The 25,712-nt window shown below is 40.7% G+C and overlaps 1 protein-coding gene across 1 annotated transcript; it reads left to right on the top strand.

The window, feature by feature from the left end:
• The first annotated feature begins 4,189 nt into the window (after nt 1–4,189).
• Nucleotides 4,190–24,963, top strand: erbb3a (erb-b2 receptor tyrosine kinase 3a). The gene is made up of 29 exons (XM_038697759.1): nt 4,190–4,605; nt 11,957–12,114; nt 12,536–12,722; nt 13,096–13,221; nt 13,348–13,413; nt 14,096–14,214; nt 14,508–14,649; nt 14,780–14,893; nt 15,678–15,795; nt 15,945–16,018; nt 16,105–16,195; nt 16,390–16,407; nt 17,368–17,585; nt 17,674–17,806; nt 17,968–18,061; nt 18,209–18,363; nt 18,454–18,507; nt 18,611–18,752; nt 18,834–18,953; nt 19,048–19,146; nt 19,668–19,853; nt 19,970–20,125; nt 20,266–20,341; nt 20,478–20,624; nt 21,323–21,420; nt 21,551–21,745; nt 21,889–21,957; nt 22,120–22,381; nt 23,483–24,963. Exons 1-29 carry the CDS (start codon nt 4,518–4,520, stop codon nt 24,232–24,234), a joined length of 4,257 nt encoding a protein of 1,418 aa, XP_038553687.1. The 5' UTR covers nt 4,190–4,517; the 3' UTR covers nt 24,235–24,963.
• The last annotated feature ends 749 nt before the right edge of the window (nt 24,964–25,712 follow it).

Raw genomic sequence — 25,712 nt, 5'->3', positions numbered from 1 at the left:
AAAACAAATGTGTATGTGTGTATAGGCCTATATACCAGAGTTTGCCAGGTCTCTCCAAAATTATTTGAACATGAAGGCTGATTGGACTTGAGAGCTCACTCAGTAATTCTAAAAATTTTGGCTGTGGCCATATATATCTTATATATCTGGTGCAATTTTTGTCCATTTTTATAAATTGTACCACAAAACTGTATAATATTTTGTAGCTTGCAGAGTTTGTTGAATTTTGGCAATCAGTTATACTGAAATCTTCATTAAAGAGCAGTTTGTTTCTTCAACACACATGTTTTGAGTACAGCTGATTACATATGGGTCAAATAGACTTTCCTCATGTAAGTAAGGACAAACATGTTTGTCATAACAACAGATTCCTGATAAGTTCTGATGTTGAAAGACGCAGTGTGTGTGTGTGTGTGTGTGTGTGTGTTAACTCTGGCTTGTGCTACTTTGTTATTGGGAATACAAAACTCGGCTGCTGTTCTTCTGCCACAGCCATTTGTGATGTTACAATCTTTTTATCTTTCCTTGTTTCTCGGCAGCTTATTTTCTGTGACAACAAAAAGGAAAGAAATACTTTTGGAAATCACTTCCTTGTAGTGGTGAAATATTAACCATTTGTTTCTAACCCTAACGCCCCTCTGACATTTCAGACAGACTCTGACTGGAAACGAAGCAGCTTTCTGGTGAACTGGAGACTATTTTTTTTCTGGCAGATGTATAATTCCATGTAATTAAGATAGATAGAAAAACAGCAAGTTTGTGACAGACTGACAGGAGCTGCAGGCAGAGCCTGTTTCTACACAGCAGTTAAGCTGGCTCGCCCACTCTTACAGGCAGATGATGTTTGCTTGAGGTTTAAGTGACAAACATGACAAGATGACAAGAGATAAGATGTTCTTGCCAAACCAGACATTAGTCTGGTTTCAAGAAGAGCACTTCCTGCTGCACACTGGAAGAGATGTTTAGCAGTCACGCATCCAGCAATTAGCTAATGCACAACTTTTACATAAAGTGCAAAGTACAGCAGTAAAATGATGCAGCAATGAAATAATCTTACAAATATGCAGGCCACCAGTGTGAAGGACTGGAGGGGTCAAAGCCGGATTGTTAACAAATTTAAGAAATGTTCCTTAGGATCAGGTGTGACAGAATGACTCATACAGAGAAGCAGGAATAGAACAGATTTTCATGGCTATTTAGTAGACAGTATTAGAGGAGATATGATTTTTTTCAGGGGAGTAAAATGGTCCATTCTTTGTTGAGAGTTGTGTTTTAAGGTTATGAGGGGGAAAGAGGAAGTGACTCACCTGTTCTGTCCGTTATGATAAAACCACTTAAACATCAAGGAACCACAAGGGAGGGAAAAGTTTCATATGACCAGTTAATTGAAAGGCATACTGAAAACTAAGATCCATGGTCCAAAATGGCAAAATGAAAAAACAAGTGCTTGTGGAGACCTGAATAGCTTTAGAAATTGTTGTGAATATTTGCATATTCACAACAACTTCCACAACTTCCAAGTTCCAACAGTTAGAGGGACATGTATTCATTAATCTATGACAAATGCAGAATGAGGGGGGAACTCTGCTGCAAGGCGCCTAACTCACATTAGCAAAAGAGTGCACATGTTTTAGCTTTTTAGTTATACTAGGGTTTATGGCTGTCTGATTTATGTATTTTCACACAAGTACATGATACGCAAATGCCTCTTTGTCAGATCATCCCGTGGAGCCAAAGATGCCATTGAGAGTGAAAGTGGGACCTTTACTGCTACTGTCATCCCAGCTGCTCTCTCTCCACATTTCCCATCGTTCTTAGCCATCAAACCTTCAGATAAAGGCAAAATGCTCCATCTCTCTGTGGTTAAAGGGTTTGGGACTTGTTGACTGTATAGTGTAAACGGACTCAATGACTGGTGGTTGTTTAGTGAATTGCTGCTTTAAGTAGGCTACAATTTTGTAGGAATGCATACAACCTGTGCACACTTTGCAGCATGACAATAATTCCCCTTCCTGTACTTTTGTACATTTTATCATGTACTTAAATTATTTTCTTCTTCCCAGATCTCGACTAAAAATGAAGTCACACCAGGCATTGGCTGGTTTTGCGCCTGCACTTTGCAACAGTTTATCACCCCCTTCAAATTATATCACTTACAGTTCCCTCCAAAAGTATTGGAACGGTAAGGCAAATTACTTTGTTTTTGTTGTTCACTGAAGACGTTTGGGTTGAAGATCAAAAGATGAGTTCATGAGACAAGAGTTCAGAATTTCAGCTTTTATTTCCTGGTATTCACATCTAGACATGTTAAACAACTCAGGACATATCACCGTTTGTATTAGACCCCAGCATTCTTAGGTGAGCAAAAGTAATGGAACAAATAATTTTAAAGTGAATAACATTTAATATTTGGTGGCATAACCCTATCTTACAATAACTGCCTCAAGCCTGCGATCCATCGACATTACCAAACTGTTGCATTCTTAATTTGTGATGCTATTCCAGGCTTTTACCACAGTTCTTTCAGTTCTTGTGTGTTTCGAGGTGTTTCTCCCTTCAGTCTCCTCTTAAGGAGGTGAAATGTATGCTCTGTTGGGTTAAGGTCAGGTGATTGACTTGGCCAGTCTAAAACCTTCCACTTTTTCCCCCTGATGAAGTCCGTTGTTTTGTTGGCAGTGTGCTTTGGGTCATTGTCCTGCTGCATGATAAACTTCCTCCCAATTAGTTTCAATGCATTTCTCTGTAAATTGGCAGACAAAATGTTTCTGTACACTTCTGAATTCATTCTGCTGCTACCATCATCAGTTACATTGTCAATAAATATTAATGAGCATGTTCCAGAAGCAGCCATGCACGCCCAAACCATGACATTACCTCCACCATGCTTCACAGATGAGCTTGTATGCTTCGGATCATAAGCAGTTGCTTTCTTTCTCCACACTTTGGCTTTTCCATCACTTTGGTAGAGATTAATCTTCATCTCATCAGTCCATAAGATTACCTTACGAGTTATTAGGCCTTACGAGTCTTCCTGCTGATGAGTGGTTTGCATCTTGTGGTGTGGCCTCTATATTTCTGCTCTCTGATTCTTCTTCCAACAGTGGATTGTGATACCTTCACCCCTGCACTGTGGAGGTCGTTGGTGATGTCACTTACAGATGTTCTGGGTGTTTTCTTCACAGCTCTCACGATATTTCTGTCATCAACTACTTCTGTTGTCCTTGGCCGACCTATTCGACATCTGTTGCTCAGTACACCAGTAGTTTCTCTCTTTTTCAGGACATTCCAAATTGTTGTGCTTGCTACGCACAATGTTTGTCCAATGGTCAATTTTTCTTCTTTTCTCAGCTTGACATTGGCTTGCTTTTCTCCCATAGACAGCTCTCTGGTCTTCATGTTGATTTATCCTCTTTAACAGGAAATACAGCCTTTATAGGTTTGAACCAAGGATGAAAACTTAGACTAGTCATGCAGAGCTATTTATGTTTGGACAATCAACCTAAAACGCAAAACCTGGGCAAAAGGAAAAATCTGTCAGTCACATGTTCCAATAGTTTTGCTCACTTGAAAAATGGGTGGGTTCAAACAAACAGTGATATGTCCTGAGTTGTTTAACAAATCTAGATTTGAATTCCAGGAAATAAAAGCTGAAATTCTGAACTCTTGTCTCATACTCATCTTTTGATCTTCAACCCAAATGTCTTCAGTGAACAACAAAAACAAAGTAATTTGCCTTACCGTTTCAATACTTTTGGAGGGGACTGTATATTCCTTCACCTTTTCTTAACCGATGGTTTTTAAAATTTCGTTTCTGTTTGTAAACTCTTTTATTGCTCTTGGCTCTTGTCCTGTCTGTTTAATATAATGATTTTATTGTGAAGCACTTTGTAGGCTAACTTTTGTTTTGCAAATTCAAAACACCCAAAGCCTCCCACATCCAAACTACTGAATGCATCCATCCATGTTTTTCATGACAAGAATCATCTTCATATTTTCCCATATGTGTGTGACAAAAGGAAACTTACAGCAGGTGCTAATGCACCGTTCGAGGCGTGTTCAAGGTTCCCATCGGGTTTCCAGGTTTTAAAAGCAATTCCGTGTTCTGTGTAGTGCTAAGGCCGCAGGCAGGGCCCTCCCACATAAATCAGTGCCAGATAAACAGGCGCTCCTGCCGTTGATTGGCTCTGCCCCGCGCTCCAATCACTGAGCTGTAGTGATTCCTCTCACACAGACCGGAGCTGGAAGCCTGTAAAGTTGCGGCTCAGATAAATGACAAACACAAACAGGTTTCTACTACAGGGCGGATTTACTCCTTCATTTGACAACTAGAAGAAAAGCGAAGGAAAGGAATTTTAAGCGCCGGACACTCTGGATTAACGTAACCACTTCTTCTAAATGGACTCTCTCGGATCGAAACGACCGAGGACGATTTTTGACGAGAACAGGACCAATTTCGTCTTACTGATATGATGCCCATGTTTGTTTGAAACGTCACCAGCTTCGACATTTGAGAGAGGATGGCCCCCTTCATGAGGAAGGTGCAGCAGGTGCTTTGCGTCCTGCTGCTGTGTGCTCTTCAACTCTGCGGCGCGCAGACACAAGGAGGTGGGCTCAAAGACACACACACAAACACACGCGCGCGCGCGCGCGATCAACTTTTCTGCCGACCCATCGCTTGTTAAACTCGAGTAACCCAGAACATCCAGCAACATTTGCGGTGTACTTTTTACAAATCCCTCTGAACACCTGGATTAGAGCTGCTCACTGCGATGATGTAGGAAACACCTGTCCCACCTTACAAACCCCAGACACCAGAACCTGTTCCGCACACGTAAAACTTGTTTGCTGTGAGTCACCCGCACCTCTCCCACGACTCTGTGTGTGCTTTATCATGTTTGTCTCAATTGTTTCAAGGTTTGCGACAGAGGAGCCCAACCTTTCACCGCCTGTTGACTGACAACCACAGTCCGCCCAACAGACCTGTCCTTTACACTGGAAAACTTAACTCTTATGCTCCATTTTCTCACTGTACTCAGTGATGGGAGACCAGCAGCAACACCACAATGTTACAAATAGTTACAGAGTAATAAAAGTACATCAATTTTAGCAACTAAATGTTTCTGGTGGGTAGCACAATGGCCCCTATCACAGTTATTATATTGCCTAGATATGTTATAGGATTATCGTCTATGTGTAAAGCAGCATTTTAATGTTGTAGCTGGTTGAAGTGATGCAAATTTTAACTGCTTGTCCTGGTGAATCAAGAAATGTGAAAAATCCTAATCTTCAAAGTAACTAAGTTTGCAACTAATGAGTATTTATATTATAATCTGCCAGTTTTATAGATTAATAGATTCATTGTTTGGTCGTTTAGTTTGAAAATAGTGAAAAAAGCCAATCATATTTTCCCAGAGCCAAATTCGTCATTTTAAATCAGTCCAAAATGCAAAGATATTCCATCTACTATCACAAGAAAAGCGACAAACCCTCACAATTGCGAAGCTGGAACTTGGCAACGTTTTGCGTGTTTGCTTGAAAAATGATAAACCGATTTTCAAAACAGTTGCTGGTGAATTTTCTGTTGATGGACTGATCGATTGATCAACTGATTATTTCACCTCTTTCAAGGATGACTCAAATAAATGTAGTGAAGTAAAAAAGTGCAAAACTTTAAATCCCAGAAACTTTGACCTCGTGCACTTGTTGCTGCCCCCTTGCTGCATGTGAATCAAGTGGCTCTAAGAATTTGAGAAAAAACAATGTAAACATGATAATCTTTTAGGCATGCTGATGCTCATGTTACATACTAAACCATGATAACTGGGTGTGCACTTAATGTTACATTACACAGACATTCTTTACATTGAAGAGGAGTACTGATGCTAACCTTGGGTTTGAAACAATTGTTTTGGTCAGAGTTACTTCTGCTGGTCAAATCCTTGGAAATGTTTAAACTAATGACATTTCAAGAATTTCAGAAGTATATTTTTATGTCAAAACAGTATCTGTTTGTGGTCTTTAAGACAGTTGTTGTTATGCAGTAACCACGCAGTTATGAAAGAGGTTGTTGTTGTTACGTTGAACCAGAAAGTTGGACCTGGACATCGACCTTTGTAAGCACAAATCAATTGTAATAAATGAGGTTAACTGGCCAGTGAAAATAGAACAATATAGTTGTGTTGTGTGTTCAGGGTTTCTTTTAAAACCAACTGACGTTTTAGGACCTTGCTGCACTTTTCTGCAAGAAGCACAGGTTTGATTATTAAGAAAAAATGCTTTTTGCATATTTGTATGAAGCAAAAGAGGGACACGTTACACAAACACTGGTATTTGCCAACTTGTAGCACCTGCATTTTCAAATACAGCCGTTGTGAGTTTTTAAGTGAATATTAATTCCACAAATATCATCATCATGACAAAATAGTGCATACGTCAGTTTAATCTCTCAAATGTTAAATATGTGATGTATCTGAGGGGCCCAGCTAGTCAGTGTAAAGTTTGATCATATCATTTATTTGATATATCATTTGAAAGTTTATCATATCTTTCAATTAAACAACAGTTCATGGTGTCACTTTAAATTGTCTCTGTACTTTTTGCTGGTGTGACATCCAAATAACAGATGTGTCAAAAAGCAAATATGCTGTCACTCCTGTTGCCAAAGCATAACGTTAGGCAACTCTCCGCATCGGCCTCAGTCTGTTTGTAAAGTCTGAAGCAGCGGTCCTGCACAGTAGAAACACAGATCAATCTTCCAGTTTATTTGTACACAACCTCTGGCTGTGAACCAGTGAATGCACCATGAAATGAAATAGTTAATGTGTTCAGGTGTCTGTCTTTGTGTGTGTGTGTGTGTGTGTGTGCGTGTGTGTGTGCACTCACTTGTCAGGTATGCAGTAATCTTTGGCCATCCTGTGCCAAGTTTCTGTTTACCTCAGTCATAGTCTCATTCGCTTTATTGAGCTTGTTTATCTCCTCCTCCCTCTTTTCTTTTCTTTCCCTCCCTCTCTTCTTTTCGAGTATTGAAACCTTGGTAACAGACAAATGAAAAAAAAAAACAGCGGAACCTGATCCGTGTTGTGTTTTCGTCATGTGTTAGGTTACGCTTTAGGTTTGTGTGCCAAGGACAATGACACCATTTTGCTTTCAGTTCATGTGCAGTATATGATAGTTAGCGATGGGATATATAGACAAAGTGCAGTGTTAGTAAAGAGTGAGGAGACACACAGACAGTAAAGTGTCAGTGCAGACACATAGAGGTTTGGCTGCACATCTTGATGCACTACGACACTTCACACTGCACTCTTTCAAAATAGAACCATTGTGTGCATGTGTGTGTGTTAATGTGTATTGACTCTAAACCCTCCACCCCATTCCTTTTTTTCTCCATCATCCATCTGCCAACACTGAAAGTCCTCCATTGACAGAGAGAACCCACTCAGCCTGTTGAGATTTCCAGCTTCCACAGCTGAATGGCTGCATGCCATTTTGTCACATACTGTATTGCATGTACACCGGTTTGTCTCCCTTTAGAGTGGGTTGTGTTTGTCCTACATGCGTACTGTACATACCGAAACGTGTGGAAAGTCCTTGAAGGTTTGAGCGCAGATGTTCGAAGTATTTCCCAACAGGCAATTCAAACTGTGTAGAGTCAACAGCTCAAGTCATCCACTGATAGCACTTTAGGGCTTGACAAAGGTGGGGTAGATAAAAAGCTTCACCCTTGGACAGCTAATAAAATTGACATAATTTTAATTGAATGGCTTTTAATCAGCCAAAATTCCTGACAGTTGCATCATATTAAAGGATTAGTTTACCATTTTGGCCGGGAGCAGCAACATCCAGGAGTCTTCACTGATTGCCTGGAAACTGCTCAGAGAAAAGAAAGAGTCAGACTCATAACCCACCGTAAAACCGATAAATATATAAGGTGTTAATTAGTAGGCGTTAAAGGTGCTAGTAGAAAGATTCAATTACCCTCAGACAGAGCTAGGCTAACTGTTTCCCCGTTTCCAGTCTTTGCACTAAGCTAACAGGCTTTGGCTTTATCTTCATATTCGAACACGGGTCTACAGGGTACTAAACATGTGTTCTGGTCAAAGATGCTTATGTTGTCAGAAGTGGGATGGCTTGCTGTGACGTCATCTGAGGTGGGCCCAGTGTGTGAACAGTAAGAAGTACGGTTGGCAGATCTGTGAGGGATGCCTGTGTGCGTAAAGCTCATGGGTGCGCTTCCCAAAGGGGAAGGCAGTGTGATGGAGTACTGTCACTGCAGTTGAGAATGCGCTCAGACTGTCATACCAATGACAATGGCTCTTATTATATTTGGTACCCTGTAGACCTGTGTTCATATTCGGGTAGGGTGACTTTTCTTGCCCTTTGCTACACAGTTCTTTTCCTCAAAATGTTGAAATATTCATTTAACGTGGATACAGTTGATTGACCTAATTAAAAGGGAGCTATACAGTGTGTGCTTGCATCTACCCCTACAAATGTTGAAATAGCTAATTTAGCATATTGATCCTGTGTGATTGGCAGCCATCTGGGAATAATGCATGAAAGCTCAGAATAGCTGGAGGTTTTCTTTCTCTTCCCATTCTTCTGACATTGCGTGAATGCACCATTAGACCCTGTCCGCCTGGTAAATGCTCAGGTCTTTCAAACGCCATGAACTGGTGACATCATTAGGGTTATTTTCTCAGACTTCAAGAAACTTTCTCCAAAGCCACAGCAGGCATTATACAACTGTTTCCACAGGCTGAGTAGTCATCTCCCTGATGAATGAAATGGTGTGTAAAATCAATAGCGATAACCATTAAAGGGTCAGTTCACCCAAATCACAATAAAAACATATTCTCCACTTCCCACTGGCCATGCAGACAGTTTTGGCTTGAAGACATCAAAACCTTTACACATATCCTCCTCTGAGCCTCTGGCTTCCACTCTGATGACACTGAGTGTGAATTGTGTTTGTGTTGCTCAACAGATTGAAAATTTCACTGGCTTTATGGACGTTCTCTCTCTCTCTCTCTCTCTCTCTCTCTCTCTCACTGTGCTTTGACTGAGGTTAATAATCATTAGCGTTTTTATGCCCTTGTTGATCCTGTTGTTCTGCTGGGCTCCATTTTGAATCTGATGTCAGTAGATGGAATGTGTTTTGAACATACTTCATCATTCATGTGTGTGACCTGGGTGTGAGCGTGGTTTAACACAACTCCAACAAAATCAATAACAAGTACGTGGTAGAGATTTCTTTTCCACAAAATAGTAAACAAACAGTCACAGTTGACTGGGTCATGATCATGCATGGACTGAGTTTAAAGGGTCAGTTCACTATTACCTCTAGTGGCCAAGCAAATAGTTGTTGTTGTATTCACTGGGACATTGAGGCATTCATCTTTGAGATTTCTGTCACCACCCCAATAACATAGAGGAGAATTAGATATTTTAAAAAATCAACAGCAACATGTCTTTCCAGAAACAGGTTCCTAATTACTCCTTGGAACTATAGTCTAAAGAAGAAATAGTCCCTGAATGAAATCTGTTCACACTATTTCTGTTTTTGTTAATGTCTTTTTATTTAATTTCCCAATGCTGTGACCACTACAAATGAAACTTCATTCACCTCTGCTGTAGAGGCAGAAATGTTAAAGGCAGATGTCACAAAATATTGATAAATATAACCAAAAGTATCCACATGGCTCGCTAAAAGGACATGGGTAAAGTGAGTAATGTCTTTGAAATTGCAGATGGCACTTCATGGCCTAAAGTACATGGATGTTCAAACGTTACATGCATATAATTATTGAACACTGGGGATTGATGAGCTGCTATAAAAGCCTTCACTTTTCTAGGAAGGCTGTCCACAAGATTTTGGAGACTGGTTGCAGTGATTTTGCTCCCATTCAGCCACAATACCACAAGTTAGTAGTGAGGTTGGGGACTGATGTTGGGTGATAAGGCCTGACTTGCAGTCAGGTTTCCTATTCATCCCAGAGGTGTTGGATGGGTGCAGGTCAGTCAAGCTTTTCCACACCAAACTGGGGGAAACCATATCTTTATAGATCTTGCTTTGTGTGTGAGATCATTATCAAGTTGAAGCAGACCCTTCACCAATGTGCTGCCTAGAAGTTTGAAGCTCAACATGATTTAAAATATCGTGTTTTTGTGCAAAGTTTTGATTCCTAGGCGACATTGAGGTCAATAATCATGGTTTAATCCTCTGTCCTTCCCTTTCTTTCATTTTCTCCCTGCTGCTTCTCTCCTGTCTGACATTTGAATAGCAAAGCAGCCTTCAAGTGACGCAGAATGGCTAAACTCCCACAGACCATAAACAAGGCCTTGTATGTTTGTCTCAGAGAAGGACATGCCCTGTGTACAATCCTCAGCTTGTTTCACGCTGTTACAGTACATTCATTGATATTGTGTGAGCAGAACACAGTGGCTTGCATTAAGTGGCACGAAACACCCTTTCTGAGGCTTATGATGTTCCCTCATTAATTATTTAATAGAAAATGCAAAGTATTATTTGTATTGTGAAACCAGTGCGTGAACATCAGTGAATGTTTTTTAAAAACTTTTGTTGTCCTATATGCCTTTCTTACCCCCAATGCATAGATGCAGATATATACTGCTGATAACTGACTTGTGATACACAAAACTGTAAAAGGAAATTCTGTGAAAATGCAATGAGTGAAAGAATGCTTGTTAAAGGATAAAGCTGGCGTTATTCTGTATTTTTCCTATTGACGACAAATCCCATGAAAAGATTAAAACCAACCATGTGTTAGTCTATCTCTTTTTTCTTAACTTCCACAGTCTGACCCAAGGCCACTGATTCATACTGAGGGACAAGTGGGTCCCAAATATGGAGAGCCAGGCTGGCCTCTGTGCCCCTAGCCGCTGTAACTCCATGCAACCTCTTATTCAGCATTTCATCTGCCTTTCTGAAAAAATGAAGCGTGTTGCTGGGGTTTACTGTCCATAAGAAAATCTGCATCCACTGCAGCAGTTGCTATTAAGAATCATATTGTCATCATATTTGTGAACACAGAAAAATACAGGTCCCATGAAAATGTACCAGTGAGGCAGTGTGGCATGTTATCATAACTTGGTTTGGTCCATATCCACAAAACTCACCACCGCTCTCTTTCTAGTTGTAATCTGTCTAAAAACTTCTCTCTGTTACTGTCCCGCTGTTATTACAGACCCTCGAGTCGCTCATGAACTCCTCTTTTGTCGAGCTGAGACTTCAACCCGCGATGGTCTAGGGCTTATGGGAAATAGCGTCCATAAAAGGCAGCTAAAAACATGAAAATTTAATAAACGAAATTTCATTTGCAAAAAAGTACCATCCTATCGAAACATATCTCGTGTGGCTCTCTGCATATGTCAGGGCTCTTTCTCTGTAGAACATAAAAATCCAAGGCTGGATTTTAGTGTATTTACAAATGTCAGTGAAATTTTGAATGAGGTTTTCTTACTTCTGGAGCAAAACCATGGTCTCATATTATTAGAAAAAGTCTAAATAATTTCCCGAATGAGCTGTGCAGGTGGTTTTTAACAAACTTTACTCATACAGGAGTAAATCGTGTATTTGTTGGGGACTATGTTCAGCTGCGGAGTAATACACTTGGTGTGGTAGTGAGTAATTACAGCAGCAGGACAATATAACAAAAACTGCAGTGCCCATGTTCATTGTAATGAAGGGACTGTGTAACAGTGTGGCTCATGTTTATAATATTTTTTTTAGAACAGTGGAGGCATAAGCTAAACCAGGTTTTTGGCTACACATCCAACACTTGTTTTTGGTCATGGCATTTGTGTAAGACAAATTCAGACTATAATCAGTCTTATTCCTTTAAATCTGTGTACCTATCATACACAACATACAACAATCTTAAAATACCAACATTAAAGACACCCTTTAACAAGACTTCATTCTTTACTTTTCCAGTGGTCGTCTGTTCCGGCACCCAGAATGTACTGAGCACGACGGGAAATTCAGAGCTCCAGTACAACCTGATGAAGGAGATGTACACTGGCTGTGAGATTGTGATGGGCAACCTTGAGATTACCATGATGGATCACAATAGAGACTTCTCCTTCCTGCAGGTAAGGCTTTGAACAGACGTGGATGCATCACACCAACAGGTGTATTGAGAGCAGATTAAAAGCACTGGCAGAACTGCAGTATGTCACAGAGAAGAACTGCATGGTAACCAGTCTAGACAAGGACGTGGATCAACCTGATGCCAGGAACAATCCCACATCTGAGGTTTCACCAAAAGCCACAAACAAGCTGTCTCTCACTGTCTATAGTGAATAATGTTTCTGTCTCAAATGCACAATGAGCTCATTTATGTCCCCCATCAGTGAATCACTGCACTACAGACACGGTGACTAACTTCATAAGCAAAACATGTCTCTCTACCGCCAGGTTGTGACTGATAACATCACTGTTAGCCATCGCCACAAACAAAAGCAGATAAATTTCCTTTAATTTCTCTTTCTCATAAATCTTTTAACCCTGCAGTCTATCAGAGAGGTGACAGGCTACATCCTGTTTGCCGTCAACGAGTTCAGCCGCTTGCCTCTGGACCACCTGCGCGTCATCAGAGGCACCACACTATATGAGGACCAGTACGCTTTGGCTGTGATGCTCAACTACCAGAAGGACGGACATTATGGCCTACAAGAACTGGGCCTGACACACCTTACAGGTACACAGGAAATCACTCAGTTAGTGTGTTTAAATGTGGGAGGCTGGAGTGGTGCAGATAAGAGCTCTTGCTGGATGTGACACTCTGTTACTGTTGGAGCTCCCACACCCACACAGTACAGCCACACCTTCAGAGTACTGGTCCTCAGCGACCAGTGGTGTGTGTAGTCACAGTGATGTGAAGTCCCTGGAATGTCTCATGTGCTCAACAGCTCAACCGCCAGTGTAATATGAGCTCCAGCACGTTATACTGAGTTCGTATGTACTGTAGTAAAGCGTGAATGGAAGATTTTCATAAGATGAGTCATGGGCCTGTTTGGGCTTGCTTTTTCTAATTGTGTTTCCCCTTTTAAATGCATGTGTGCCGCACACAGAGATACTACAGGGAGGAGTCAAGATCATCCAGAACAAGTACCTGAGCTATGCTCCACAGGTGAACTGGCTAGACATAGTGAAGGACGGAACGACTCATATTATGGTCGAGGGCAATGGGCCTGAAAGTGAGTGGAAAGAATGATAATTACACATGTGATTCTCATTTACCTTCTATTTTAATGCCAGACTTAAAAATCTGCTTTACAGTGTAAAAATGCATCTACTGATACATTGATAAAATTCTATCTTAGAGCCTTGTAACAAAGCATGTGGAGAGCTTCCATGTTGGGGTCCGGGAAATGACACGTGCCAGATCTGTGAGTAACATCAGCTTCCCTTTATTTCCCATTCATCAACTCACTTCTGCAACGCGCTGGTTCCCACGCTAACAAGGGTGCTTTGTTTTTGATTTGTGGATTCTATTTTTCTATTTATTTATTTTTTATCTAATCTATTTTTTTTTCCATCTTCAATAATGTTTCACCACATAAAACAACATTTACATGTAACTACATTTTATGTTAACTTATCAAACATCAAAACAGAAGAAATAAGAAATGAACGCTGAAATGACCAAATTATCAAACCCTGCTAAATATTCAGTTGCTGTCTGGCAGATGAGTTTCACAAGCACGCAGCAGTCAGAAACATCCACTGTCAGAGCAAGCAATGGCAAGATTTGCTCTGTGTATAGAGCTGAAAGAAATGCTGATAGCCTACATCTCAACCCTCAACCTTAACCCTCAACCCTAAGTATTTATTCTCAAATCCACATAAATAACATGACATTAAAATGTGTCACATATTGTGCATCAATTGTTTGATTTGTTATGTCATTTAAAATACATTCGTACAACATAACCCCATGGTGTCATTTTTAGTTGAAAAAGGTAAAACTGTTTGGATGTTGTATGAGAAAAATCACTGAAGGGCTTCTTTGAGTTAAAAATGTTTGGGAACCTGCCATGGATTACCAAATTTCTCTTATCCTTCTTTCAGTGACAAAGACCGTGTGTGCCCCTCAGTGTAACGGCCGATGCTTTGGCAGCAGCCCGAGCGAGTGTTGTCACATTGAGTGTGCTGGAGGCTGCACTGGACCCCTGGACACAGACTGTTTTGTGAGTCTCCTGCTTCCAAATACCTTTTAACACAGAGGGCATTTTCACACGTCGCAGTAGTTAAAGCCCAGGTGTAAATTTCAAAATTAATGATGGCCAAATTCCATTTAGCTGCTTCAGTTTCAGGATCCAGGTGTTGTGCCACACTGTGTAATGCTATTACCAACACCTGGGCTTTAACTGCCATGACAAGTCAACATGTCCGCTGTAAAAAAAGGTCTATCATAGAATTAAATACACAAAACTAATCTATAAGCTGTGTTGCTTACTGGTCTGTATGTTGCTTTTTACAGGCTTGCAGGAACTTCAACAACTCTGGCTCCTGCGTGCCTCTGTGTCCCCAGACCCTCATCTACAACAAGCACACATTCAAACTGGAGCCCAACCCCAATGCCAAGTACCAGTATGGCTCCATCTGCGTGGCCCAATGTCCCAGTGAGTCCCCCACAAGCTGCCTTAAACCCACATGTTTATACAAACTCAGCGTTTATTGCCGGTGGGGGGGTTAGGGTTGTTTAAGTCATTTATCTGAGCCGTTTCTATGTTGTTTTTATTTTTTTTACAGCAAACTTTCTGGTGGATGGCAGTTCATGTGTGAGCAGTTGCCCTTCTGATAAAATGGAGGTGGAGAAAAATGGCATGAAAAGATGTGAACCCTGTGGAGGCCTCTGTCCAAAAGGTATTTAAAGCTGTGGTAGTCAATCTTCAGAAGCATTTTCTGTTATATTTGTTGAAATTCTCTTTACATCATAAGAGGAATCAATTAATCAAATTCTCTAACACAAAAATAAAAATTCACTGTGGCTATCACAGGACTGAAATGACTGTCTGCTCTACCTGCCTCTCTACCTGTGCGCACTCTGCCCGTGCACTCACTGTGCATAAAATTTGTTTTGGGGGAGTGGCTCTAAAGGAAGTGGTGGGATTTTTCAGTTGTATACTTTCAAAATCTAGCTGCCTCATGCTGGTTTCTCCAGCATTACCTACCCCAGTTTTAAGTACTGCTTCACAATTCATTTAAGACAGTTGTTTTATGCAAATGAGAGTTGAGATAAGTTGACCGCCTCCCACTATGGTCAACAGTGGTTGAAGAACTATCTTTTACTGGAGAAAAAGTTGTAAAACCACAACAGAAAAATATTCTGTTGCAAGTAAAAGTTCTTCATTCAAAATGTCACTTCATTAAAGCACAGAAGTACGGTTAAAAAGTTATCAATCATGTTATTTCTCATGCATTAATGTGTAAGCTGCCTAATAGAACTGCAAAGTAACTATAGCTGTAAAAAAAAAAACATATTGGAGGAAATAACCCCTATAAAAAGTAGTTGAATAAAGTAGCATAAAATGGAACTTAAGTACAGTTTATTCAATTTATTCATGTACTTTCCACCGCTGACTGTTGATTAACTGACTTAACATGTTTTTAACCTTTTACTTCCCCCTGTTCTTCACCTTCCACTCAGCTTGCCACGGCACAGGAAGTCCAACCAGACAGACTGTCGATGCTCTAAACATCGACAGTTTCATAAACTGCACAACAATCCAGGGCAGTCTGCATTTCCTGGTGACTGGGATCAAAGGGTAAACTCATAATAGTCATTACATTCACTTTTACAGAATACAACAGAGCTTTTATCGTATTTAGTATGTTAACAAGTATTTATATCTGTGCTTTATGGACGATTTTTGCATTAGGCCTTTATATTTTCCTCTTCTTGCACTGTTCAAAGTGACGAGTACAATGGTGTTCCAGCCCTCGATCCAGAAAAACTGAAAATCTTCAACACTGTGAGGGAGATAACAGGTGTGTGTGTTTGTTTGTTTTCAATACCACATCACAGTATTTGCAGTCTGGTTAAGGCCTCTGAAACACCATGTCTCCAATTTTAGACATCCTCAGTATCCAGTCATGGCCAAAAAACATGTCAGACCTGTCAGTCTTCTCCAACCTCCAAACAATTCAGGGCAGAACACTTTACAAGTGAGAAGTTGTTTTTTCCCCCCTCTTTGTTACAACTTTGTTTTTGTTTCTCTAATCAACTAAGGTCACGTGACTATCATGTTGTTGCATCTGCATTTCAGACTAAATGTTCACTGGTATGAATCTCATTGTGTGTTTTTGTGTCTTGTATCTCTTTTTCCCCCATGTTATATGTCATTTTTTACCCCATTTAGAGGAGTGAGCTCTAGAAGGTACAGTAAATATTTCACATGCCCACCTGCATCTGCCTCTTCATGTTTGACATCTCAGTCTGACATCCTTTTTCTTGGTTTAGATATTATTATTTTCAGGACTGGGGTTGTGTGATTGAGTTGGTGGTGGGCACAGCTCTTTAATGAGTTCACATTGCTTTCTCGCATGTTTTTGTGATTTTTGATGGGTATTCTGGTTGTATTTTATGGAAGCAATGAAAGGTCAAGATGATCTTACAAGCAACTGAACAAGCAACCTGATTGTGAAATTGAAGCACTACTGACTACTTAAGTAATGTTGAAATTGAAATACCTCTGTTCATACTGTAGCATTGAAATATTTTACAATGAAAACAATTTACATTAATTTGTCTGGTTTGTATTCCTCTTTGAAATCTCTAGTACTTAATCACAAGCAATGCAATGAGAGGTATAATGTTCCCCAATTCAGACAAGAAATATAAGCCTCCACTGAATTTAATTTAAGTCAAAAAAATCTTTGATGATCAAGTTGAATTGGTGAAATTCAGTATTGTTAATGATAAATTTGAACTTAAACACTCAGGCTACCTACTTATGCAACAGATTCTGATTAAAATCAAACCTTTATTAGATTAGTTTGTATTCTGTCACTGAGTCACTGATGTGATCTAATAGAAGTTCAGATGAGCACCTGGATACTTGAATCTGAAAATGACCAACTGAATCTGAGCAACTTGAATATCTGAAATTTGTATTTCTAATCTGAATTTGTGAACCTTTGAAAAATTATACTTAATATGTTGAATTAGAAAAAACTTGAAATCACCTTCTGTGAATTTCGAAAGAATTCAAACCTCACAAATGGTTTTCAAAGCAAAATACTATTAATACTACAAATTATTAAGCCTTTCTTTACTTCCATAGAAATATTGGCAAGAATTCATTTCTCACACATCTATTCACTGGCTGCTATTTCAGGGGCTACTCCCTTCTGGTGATGAAGATCTCCTCTTTGACATCCCTGGGGTTACGTTCCCTGCGACAAATAAGCGACGGCGGCATTTACATCACAGGAAACAAGAAGCTCTGCTACCATGACACTGTCAACTGGACACGGATCTTGAGCAGCAGCAGCTCCCGCCCGCAGCGACGCCAGACCCCTGTCGTCAAGGAGAACAGACCAAGAGATCAGTGTGGTGAGTGAGGCTGACGATCATTTTTAACCAGCTCCCTTGTCAGAGTTGATGACGATACAATAAGTTATTTTCTTTTGTGTGTCTGTAGTTAAAGAGGGCCATGTTTGCGACCCCCTTTGCTCCTCTGATGGCTGCTGGGGTCCGGGGCCAAACCAGTGTCTGTCCTGTAAGAAATACAGCAGGGGAGGAACGTGCGTGCCAGACTGCATGTTCTTAACCGGGTCAGTCTTCATAAAACAACTAAAAATATGAATAATAACATTCACAGTGTTTGCCTTTGTGTGAGTAATGTTTGCTGTGGCGTTGCCCTCCAGAGTGTTTCAATCTTATCTGCAGTCTGTTGAAAGATTTTGAAAGTGAATAACTCTTTCCCTGAATGCAGGGAGAGGAGGGAGTTTGCTGCTTCATCAGGGGAGTGTATGCCCTGTCACCCTGAGTGTAAGGTGCAGGCAGGGAAGGAGACATGCACAGGCCCGGTAGGATTTTCTCTTTTTTCTTTGGGTGTGTTGCTGCCACCTAATGGCATTACAGTAGATATAATTATACTCCATTTGACTTTGAACCATTTCTTTCTCTTTGCTTTGCTTTTGTCTTTCAACTAAACCGTCCATCCTCCTTCTCAGGGAGCAGATCAGTGTGTAGCGTGTGCCAGCCTGCAGGACGGTCCACACTGTGTCTCCTCGTGTCCTGAGGGTGTGATGGGAGGGGACGAAATTATCTTTAAATACGCCAACAAGCAAGGCCACTGTGAACCGTGTCACATCAACTGTACCCAAGGGTAAAGAATGAGTAGAGCCCTCTGAGCGTGTATTCAATCGTATGTCTGTGTTTATTTCAAATGTATCTCTTTTCTGTTTTTCGTGTTTAGGTGCTACGGTCCAGGAATTAGAGACTGTGAGGGGTCATCCCGGTACATTTCAGGGTAAGTCGCTCCTCTAAATCTGACATGTTTTAAATATTTTAGACATTTTGATTCAGCAGTGCTGACAACGTGACATATCTTCCTTTTTTCCATCTGTCATTAGACAAGCGACCACAGCCATCGTACTGGGTGTGATTGCCCTTCTTTTCGTTTCTTTCTCTGTCTTCGTGCTGACTGTTCTGTACCGCCGAGGCCTCGCCATTCGCCGCAAGCGAGCTATGAGGAGATACATAGAGAGTGGACAGGTCAGTCAGAGTATGATGTCTTCACGATGCTGTTTTGCTTCAGCTAAGTTTGTTTTAACATAATAATCTGTGCTCCTAAAGAGTTTTGAGCCTCTGGATCCTGGAGAGAAAGGAACTGAAGTTCACGCTCGGCTCCTGAAGCCCACAGAGCTGCGTAAGATAAAGCTCCTGGGTAACGGAGTTTTTGGATCCGTCCATAAGGTAGTGGTGATTGTGGCAGTTGTCTACACAGTCCTCCTCCTTGCACATTTGATATTCATTTAACAAATTATGAACTTGTCTCTATTTCTTACAGGGCATTTGGATTCCTGAGGGTGATACAGTGAAGCTTCCTGTGGCCATAAAGACGATTCATGGTCGCACTGGATGGCAGACCTTCCGTGAGGTGACAGATGTAAGAAACTTGACCTAAGGGAATGGATCTTCTGCATATTAAATACTCACTGACGGTTGGCCTGAACATAGCTCTGAAGGGTTTATAGCTTGCTACTTTGCGGAGTCAACTTGGATTCACAGAAGTTGCAATGGATTCTTTTGGCAACTCGGAGTCATGCAAAAACGTATCTAAAGAAACATCCCAAATCACTCCTGTAGCATTTCTCTGCTGTTGATCTGTATGTGAATTATGTCAGAAATACTAATTTTCACAGCATAGCTAAATTCACGACTTTCCTGGCGCACTATTGCATCCTCATAGCTTTGCAGCCCCCATAGAAGTAGCATACTTAGAAATGTATTGGCAACATGATGATTATTTTCCAACCTGACAACAGCTGCATTCCTGCGTGAAGAAACAATCCAACATTTCAGAACCTATAAGAAGTGAATATTTGATACTTAAAAGAACTTTTAAACATGCAGGTTGACTTCTTTTTTTTTTTATCCTTAATGACTGAACCTAAATGTTTACTGCAGCACATGATGAAGATGGGAAGCTTGAACCACATTAACATTGTCAGGACACTGGGTATCTGTCCCGGTGACAGCCTGCAGCTCGTCACCCAGCTCAGCACTCAGGGCTCCCTGCTGGAGCACGTCAAGAACTGCAAGAACAAACTCAGCCCACAGAGGCTGCTCAACTGGTGTGTTCAAATTGCAAAGGTAAAGGGCCAACCTTTTTGTTTGTGTGTTTTTAAAAACTTCTTTCTTTTTACACATTTACACATTGTTCAGTCTATTTATAAGCACTTAAAAGCATTGTTGTCCTTTCTCATCAGGGTATGTATTACCTGGAGGAGAACAGGGTGGTCCACAGGAACCTGGCCGCCAGAAATGTGCTCCTGAAGAATAATTACACCGCCCAGATCACAGACTACGGCATTGCAGACCTGCTTTACCCTGATGACAAGAAGTACTTTTACAATGAGGGCAAGGTCCGTAGCAAGTAAAATGATCAAAGTTCATTACGAGAGCCTTTGACATGAATGTATTTTGCACACTGTGAGACGTTGCTCCTGTTTTCTCACATTCACTGAAGGACTCAACGGAGACATTTTCTGTTCACGTCTTTTAGGCGCCCATCAAATGGATGGCCTTAGAGAGCATCATGTTTCGCAGATACACGCATCAGAGCGATGTCTGGAGTTATGGTGAGTTTTAAACCACCTTACAAGTCCCAGTTTGGGTTATATTGAGTGTTCAGGAAAACTGCAGTGGAGGTGCCGATGTTTCAGCAGTACCAGTTGTGCTGTTTCACACCACGCTAAATCTGTCACCTTCATTTAGGTGTGACAGTATGGGAGATGATGTCTTACGGGGCAGAGCCATACACCACGATGCGTCCACAGGAAGTTCCTGACCTGCTGGAAAAGGGAGAGCGTCTATCCCAGCCTCAAATTTGCACCATTGATGTTTACATGGTCATGGTCAAGTGTAAGTCTTCTATCCCTGTTTTACATCTGGTCTGACCTAGAAAATAGCAGCAGTAGTACAGTGATAATGATTTTTAGCCATGCTAGGCTCTAGGGATAGAAATGTTGGTCTGTTGCTCGATTCACCACTTTGGTCCAGACTGAAATATATTACTATCCTAATTACTTTCGGATGCACTGATATGAAATTTTCATGGTGTTCCGACGATTAAGTACTTTGGTGATCCCCTGACTTTTCTCCTTGTGCCACCATGACTACTTTTAGTGAAATGTCTTGACAACTGTTGGTTTGATAGCCACAAAATTTGGTACAAACATACATGTCCCACTCAGGATGAAATTCAAAAAACATAATTATATTTTTCATTTGTCCATTCTTTGGTTTATGACCAAATACAAGCAAAAATGACAGCAGTCTCAACTGTTCTTTGTGTTTATAGCATGCTAACACACTAAACTACGATAGTGAACATGGTATAAACATTATGCCTGCTAAGCATCAGCATGTAAACATGGTGTTTGTGAACATGGTAGCGTAGTGACTTAGCAGTTAGCTCTTCTGCTAACATAGCTGTACACTCAGTACACTTAGTTTTGTTTATATTTAACTACATTTCAGTTAGTCAGATGCTCTTTATTGTGAATCAACAACTCCATAGATTTGGGTGGCTAACTACGGCTCTTGTTTTTAATTTCCAGGTTGGATGATTGATGAGAATGTCCGTCCAACATTCAAAGAGCTGGCAAATGAATTTACCAGAATGGCCAGAGACCCACCTCGCTACCTGGTGATCAAAGTAAGAAAGGCTGTGTGTCTGAACCCAATTTGTAAAGCACTTTTTTAAAATTGTGGACAGAAATATTCCGTTTATTTCAATAAAAGCGAACATGCAGTAAGCTAATACATGTCTCACCTCTGTCCACCAGGAGGACTGCAGCCAACAGGACACAGCTCCGGATGAGCTTGCCCAGCGGAGTGCAGACCTGGATGACCTGGATGACCTAGACGTAGATCTGGTGGACCAGGTGGATGAGGGGATGGTAGAGGGTATAACTCCAGCCCCCCACTACCTCTCTCAGTCAAGGAGCCTCAGTCGCCTCTCCAGGATGGACACTCACAGAGTAAGACAATCTATCTACCACTATATCTATAGGCCTACAACCACTTCAATTTGTCAATTTTTTAATTATTTTTTTTACATGTCTGGAAAGGCCTGTCCTGCCAACCCTGGATCTAAATCTTACTTCTGTCTTTTCTTGTAAAGGTGGTTCTTACTTCATCAAGTGTGGCTGGATACCTGCCTATGACCCCAGGTGTTGATATCCCAGGACAGGTAGCTAAAACAGGCTTTTGTGGTGTTAAGCCACTTTGTATATAGACTGTTTCGTATTTTTTTATTTACATTCAATGTGTATAACTGAGCATAATTATCAGATAACCTCACCCTAATGCACATTCATACCCTTGTCATTTTATTAATACTTGTCTTGTGCAGGCCACGTGGCAGTCGCGCTCTCGACTTAATTCAGCCCGCACAGTGTCTGAGAGCTCAGAGGGATGCGGCCCAGCAGTGGAGCTGGAGATGAGTGAGGACTTCTCTCTGGCAGGGAGCCTGAAAAGACAACGTCATCGTGAGGACAGTGCTTACATGTCGCAGAGGGACAGCATGTCTGGCGGGCCACCAGAGACTCCATCACCAGAGATAGAGGAAGAGGACCAGAATGGATACGTGCTTCCTGGAGACAGCCCAGAGAGAGGTGAGAGCATCACTCACAAATGTTGTCTATTGAAATATTGTCAAATTACATGACCCTAACAACCTTTCCTGGAAAATAGGAAACACTTCCAGGTTAAGGCTCTTTTCAGATCAATAACACTTTCATGTTTACTCTGTTCTGTAAATAATACCTGTTCAAAGGTAAAAAAAAAAAAGAATCTACCTAGCAGCACTTTATAAGGCTCATTAAGTAACATGTATCTAATTTGTTTGATGCAGTAGGGTGCTGTATTTCATGTTTTGTTGATGCTTGTATTTTTTTTCTCAAATGTAAGTCGCTTTGGATAAAAGCGTCTGCCAAATGAGTAAATGTAAATGTAAATGTTTGATTCATAAGAAAAACAAAGTGTAAGAATGACACATTGTGGTTTAACAACGGGTTATGTGCCGAACTAATTCTTGGTCTTACACAGTAACTTCATGGAGTATTATTGTCACTAGCGGAGACTACAGGACATCAAGGGTCCAGCCTAAGACATAGTCCTGCACATAACCCATGTGAAACAGCAACATGTCATTCTTACACTTCTGTTTTTGTACAATTAGTGAGCTTTAGAAGTGCTGGTAGGTGGAGCTTATTACTTTTGGACAGAGCAAGGCTGGTTGTTTCCCCCCCATTTCCACTCTTTGTGCTAAGCTAAGCTAACTGGTAGCTGGTAGCTTCATAATTACAGAACATGAGAGTGGTATCAATCTTCGCATCTAACTCCAGACAAGAAAAGAAAAACGCTTGATTTCCCAATATGTCAAAATAGTCCTTTTAATAATTTCTTGCAAGAGTGTGTAAGTTACATTTCTAGTTCTTACAATATTATATTTTTGCTTTGAAAGAAAATAAGAAAGGGGAAAAAGGTATATTAAAAAATAATTATCACATTTAACAATTGTTTTAAAAACTTTAAATATGTCATGGTGTTACAAAAAAGGCCACAAAGTTGTGTATGAACATCCCAATATTATATTAAATGTGATGGCAAAAGGTCAAAAACAACATCAAGAAAAAAAGGTGCCCTTATACTGAAAAGCTGTACAGCTACAACACTGCCATCCTTCCTCCAACTATGTCTTTTTTTTTTTTCAGATACCCTACTTTTCTCCTCTCGAGCCAGGATGGGCAAGTCTCATTCGTCGAGCCTGTTGGGTGACCCAGATGATGAAGAATATGAGTATATGAACAAGCAGACGTGTGTAACACCTGTCTCATCCAGGCACAGCAGCCACTGGTTAAGGCCGAACAAGAAGCGCACCACCTCCGTATCATCACAAGTGACAGCATGCTCAGGTGATACCATGCTATCTGTGGAGGTCAGGGGAGGTCCTGCAAGGAGCACCCAAAACTCTGATTCAGAGCAGCAGGGATCTAATGAAGTTGAATATGAATACATGGACATCAGGGGTGGTGAAAAAGATGAAAGCCCTCCAGCACATGACCCTCCCCCTCCTCCTCTGACACCAGCAAGGATGGGCAGAGAGGAGGAGGAGAAGGAGGAGGATGAATATGTGAAGGACACCAACTATCATTACACAAACAGACAGCCGAAGCTAGGACAAGCTCTTCAAGAAGGGAAAGAGCTGAAGGTACAGGGACGGGACGAGGGCGAGGCGTATGAATATGAGGACATGGACTGCTTTGCAGTGGAGTACCAGAACATGCAGAGGCAAGAGGAGGGAGCAGTAGGGGGCACAGATGCACATCGCTCTGGGTTTGAACCCTATGTAAAAGTGCGAGCTGGAGTCGGGGTTGGGGAACCAGCCATTGTTGACAGATCTTTTGACAATCCAGACTACTGGCACAGCAGGATGTCCCTGAAGCCTAAAGCAGTGCCTACATGAAGAACATATTAAATCTCATGAACTCCCCGCTGAGACGTATTCATGAAGGACCCAAAACAGGAAATGCAATAAAAAGCTGTTTTAATAATGTAGCCTATGACACAATTTCAAAAACCCAACATCTTTAACCTTTTCACAACTTCGTTGTCTGTTACAGGCTGACATCTGTCTTGTATTTAGGCCTATGAGTTGGGGCTTTTCCAGAAATATTAACACTAAGTGTTGAAAACAGAACTAACAGAAATGAACAGATTACAAGCTATAATTTTGAAATGAACAAAGCATATTTTTGAGAACAAATGTACGGAAGAGGATTAGGGCCACATTGAGCTCAGAACACAGATACTTCTTTTTTTACGTGGCCCTAATCCTCTTCTGTAAAATGCACTTGTTTGGCGTTTGGACTTTTTTGTTTCGAGACCTCCTTTTATGATGATATATAAAGTACATTTTCTAGTCAATAAAGATGTTTTATTCTATGTTATTTTGAAACACCAACTTTTTATTTTAACTATCACACATGATCATATACTGCAAAAGTATATGATCATGTGTGTGATATGTAGGTTATGTTCCTCAGTAATTTGACCATAACAAATCTGAATGTTTGGTCGATTTACATATGGTGAAGTGGTAACTCACTTGGGCCTTGCTTCAGTTCCTGTGCTGGTCATAGTGTAATTTAATGTAAATTTCCATCAATAAATGTCTTTCCAGAGCTTTCAGTCACATTTCTCGGTCATCATAAGTAGATAGAGTTTGTTCAGTTGTCATGGAGATTTTTCTCAGAACTTTTTCCTCTTATGAAGACTATGAGATACAGTTCAGAGGTTCTTAAAAAGCTGGTAAGTAGACCTTGTGTTAATTTTTTCTTAAGGTCAGAAAATGTTTCTACAATTTACTCACCTTACAAAATAACAAAATTGTGTTTTTGTTCTCTTAACATGTCTATGAGGCTAAACAAACCTTAATACATATTATTCAAAATATTGTATGCGTACCAAGTCCAGAAACCAGTACAACAATGCCGGAACACTAACTTCAATTTCTACATTAGTTTGTGATAATTTATTTAAACACAAATATAATTGGGAATGTTTACCTTGTGAATGCAATAAAGATAATGCGATTCAGTGGTGCATTCCCAAACAAATTTGTACTTAGTCAAATTAAACAGGGTTGCCCACTTTCCCTGGTTGTTAGGCTAATACAGCCTTTTTGCATCTAATGCGGTTAACAGGTGGAAAGACTGACTGACTCCACTTGATACGACTAACTCACACTTCTGAAGCCCCATATAAGTCAACTTGAATACATTTATGGTACAAGACGTTGTGGATTTTGTCCCCTGTCACTTACATTGGAAGCAGCATTAGGAGGGGATCTGGCCAATACAGACAGGAGGAATGATTCCTGTTTCCAGTTTAAATGTTCATATGGGCACCTGCAGGGCTTAATTCGTCCAGGACCACCCAGAG

This window comes from Micropterus salmoides, unplaced genomic scaffold (assembly GCF_014851395.1).
Source record: "Micropterus salmoides isolate LMB-PRFRI ecotype aquatic unplaced genomic scaffold, ASM1485139v1 Ms_hic_scaffold_4, whole genome shotgun sequence".
In the NCBI taxonomy this organism is placed as follows: Eukaryota; Metazoa; Chordata; class Actinopteri; order Centrarchiformes; family Centrarchidae; genus Micropterus; species Micropterus salmoides.
The sequence above is the reverse complement of the archived record's forward strand: the minus strand, read 5'-3'. Positions and strand labels throughout refer to the sequence as shown.

Bases quoted from the DNA above. Each gene is read 5' to 3' on its own strand.
- erbb3a (XM_038697759.1), top strand. From the start codon at position 4,518: ATGGCCCCCTTCATGAGGAAGGTGCAGCAGGTGCTTTGCGTCCTGCTG. The intron at 18,508-18,610 runs GTAAGTCGCTCC...ATCTGTCATTAG, and splicing joins TCATCCCGGTACATTTCAGG to ACAAGCGACCACAGCCATCG. The intron at 20,342-20,477 runs GTGAGTTTTAAA...ACCTTCATTTAG, and splicing joins GAGCGATGTCTGGAGTTATG to GTGTGACAGTATGGGAGATG.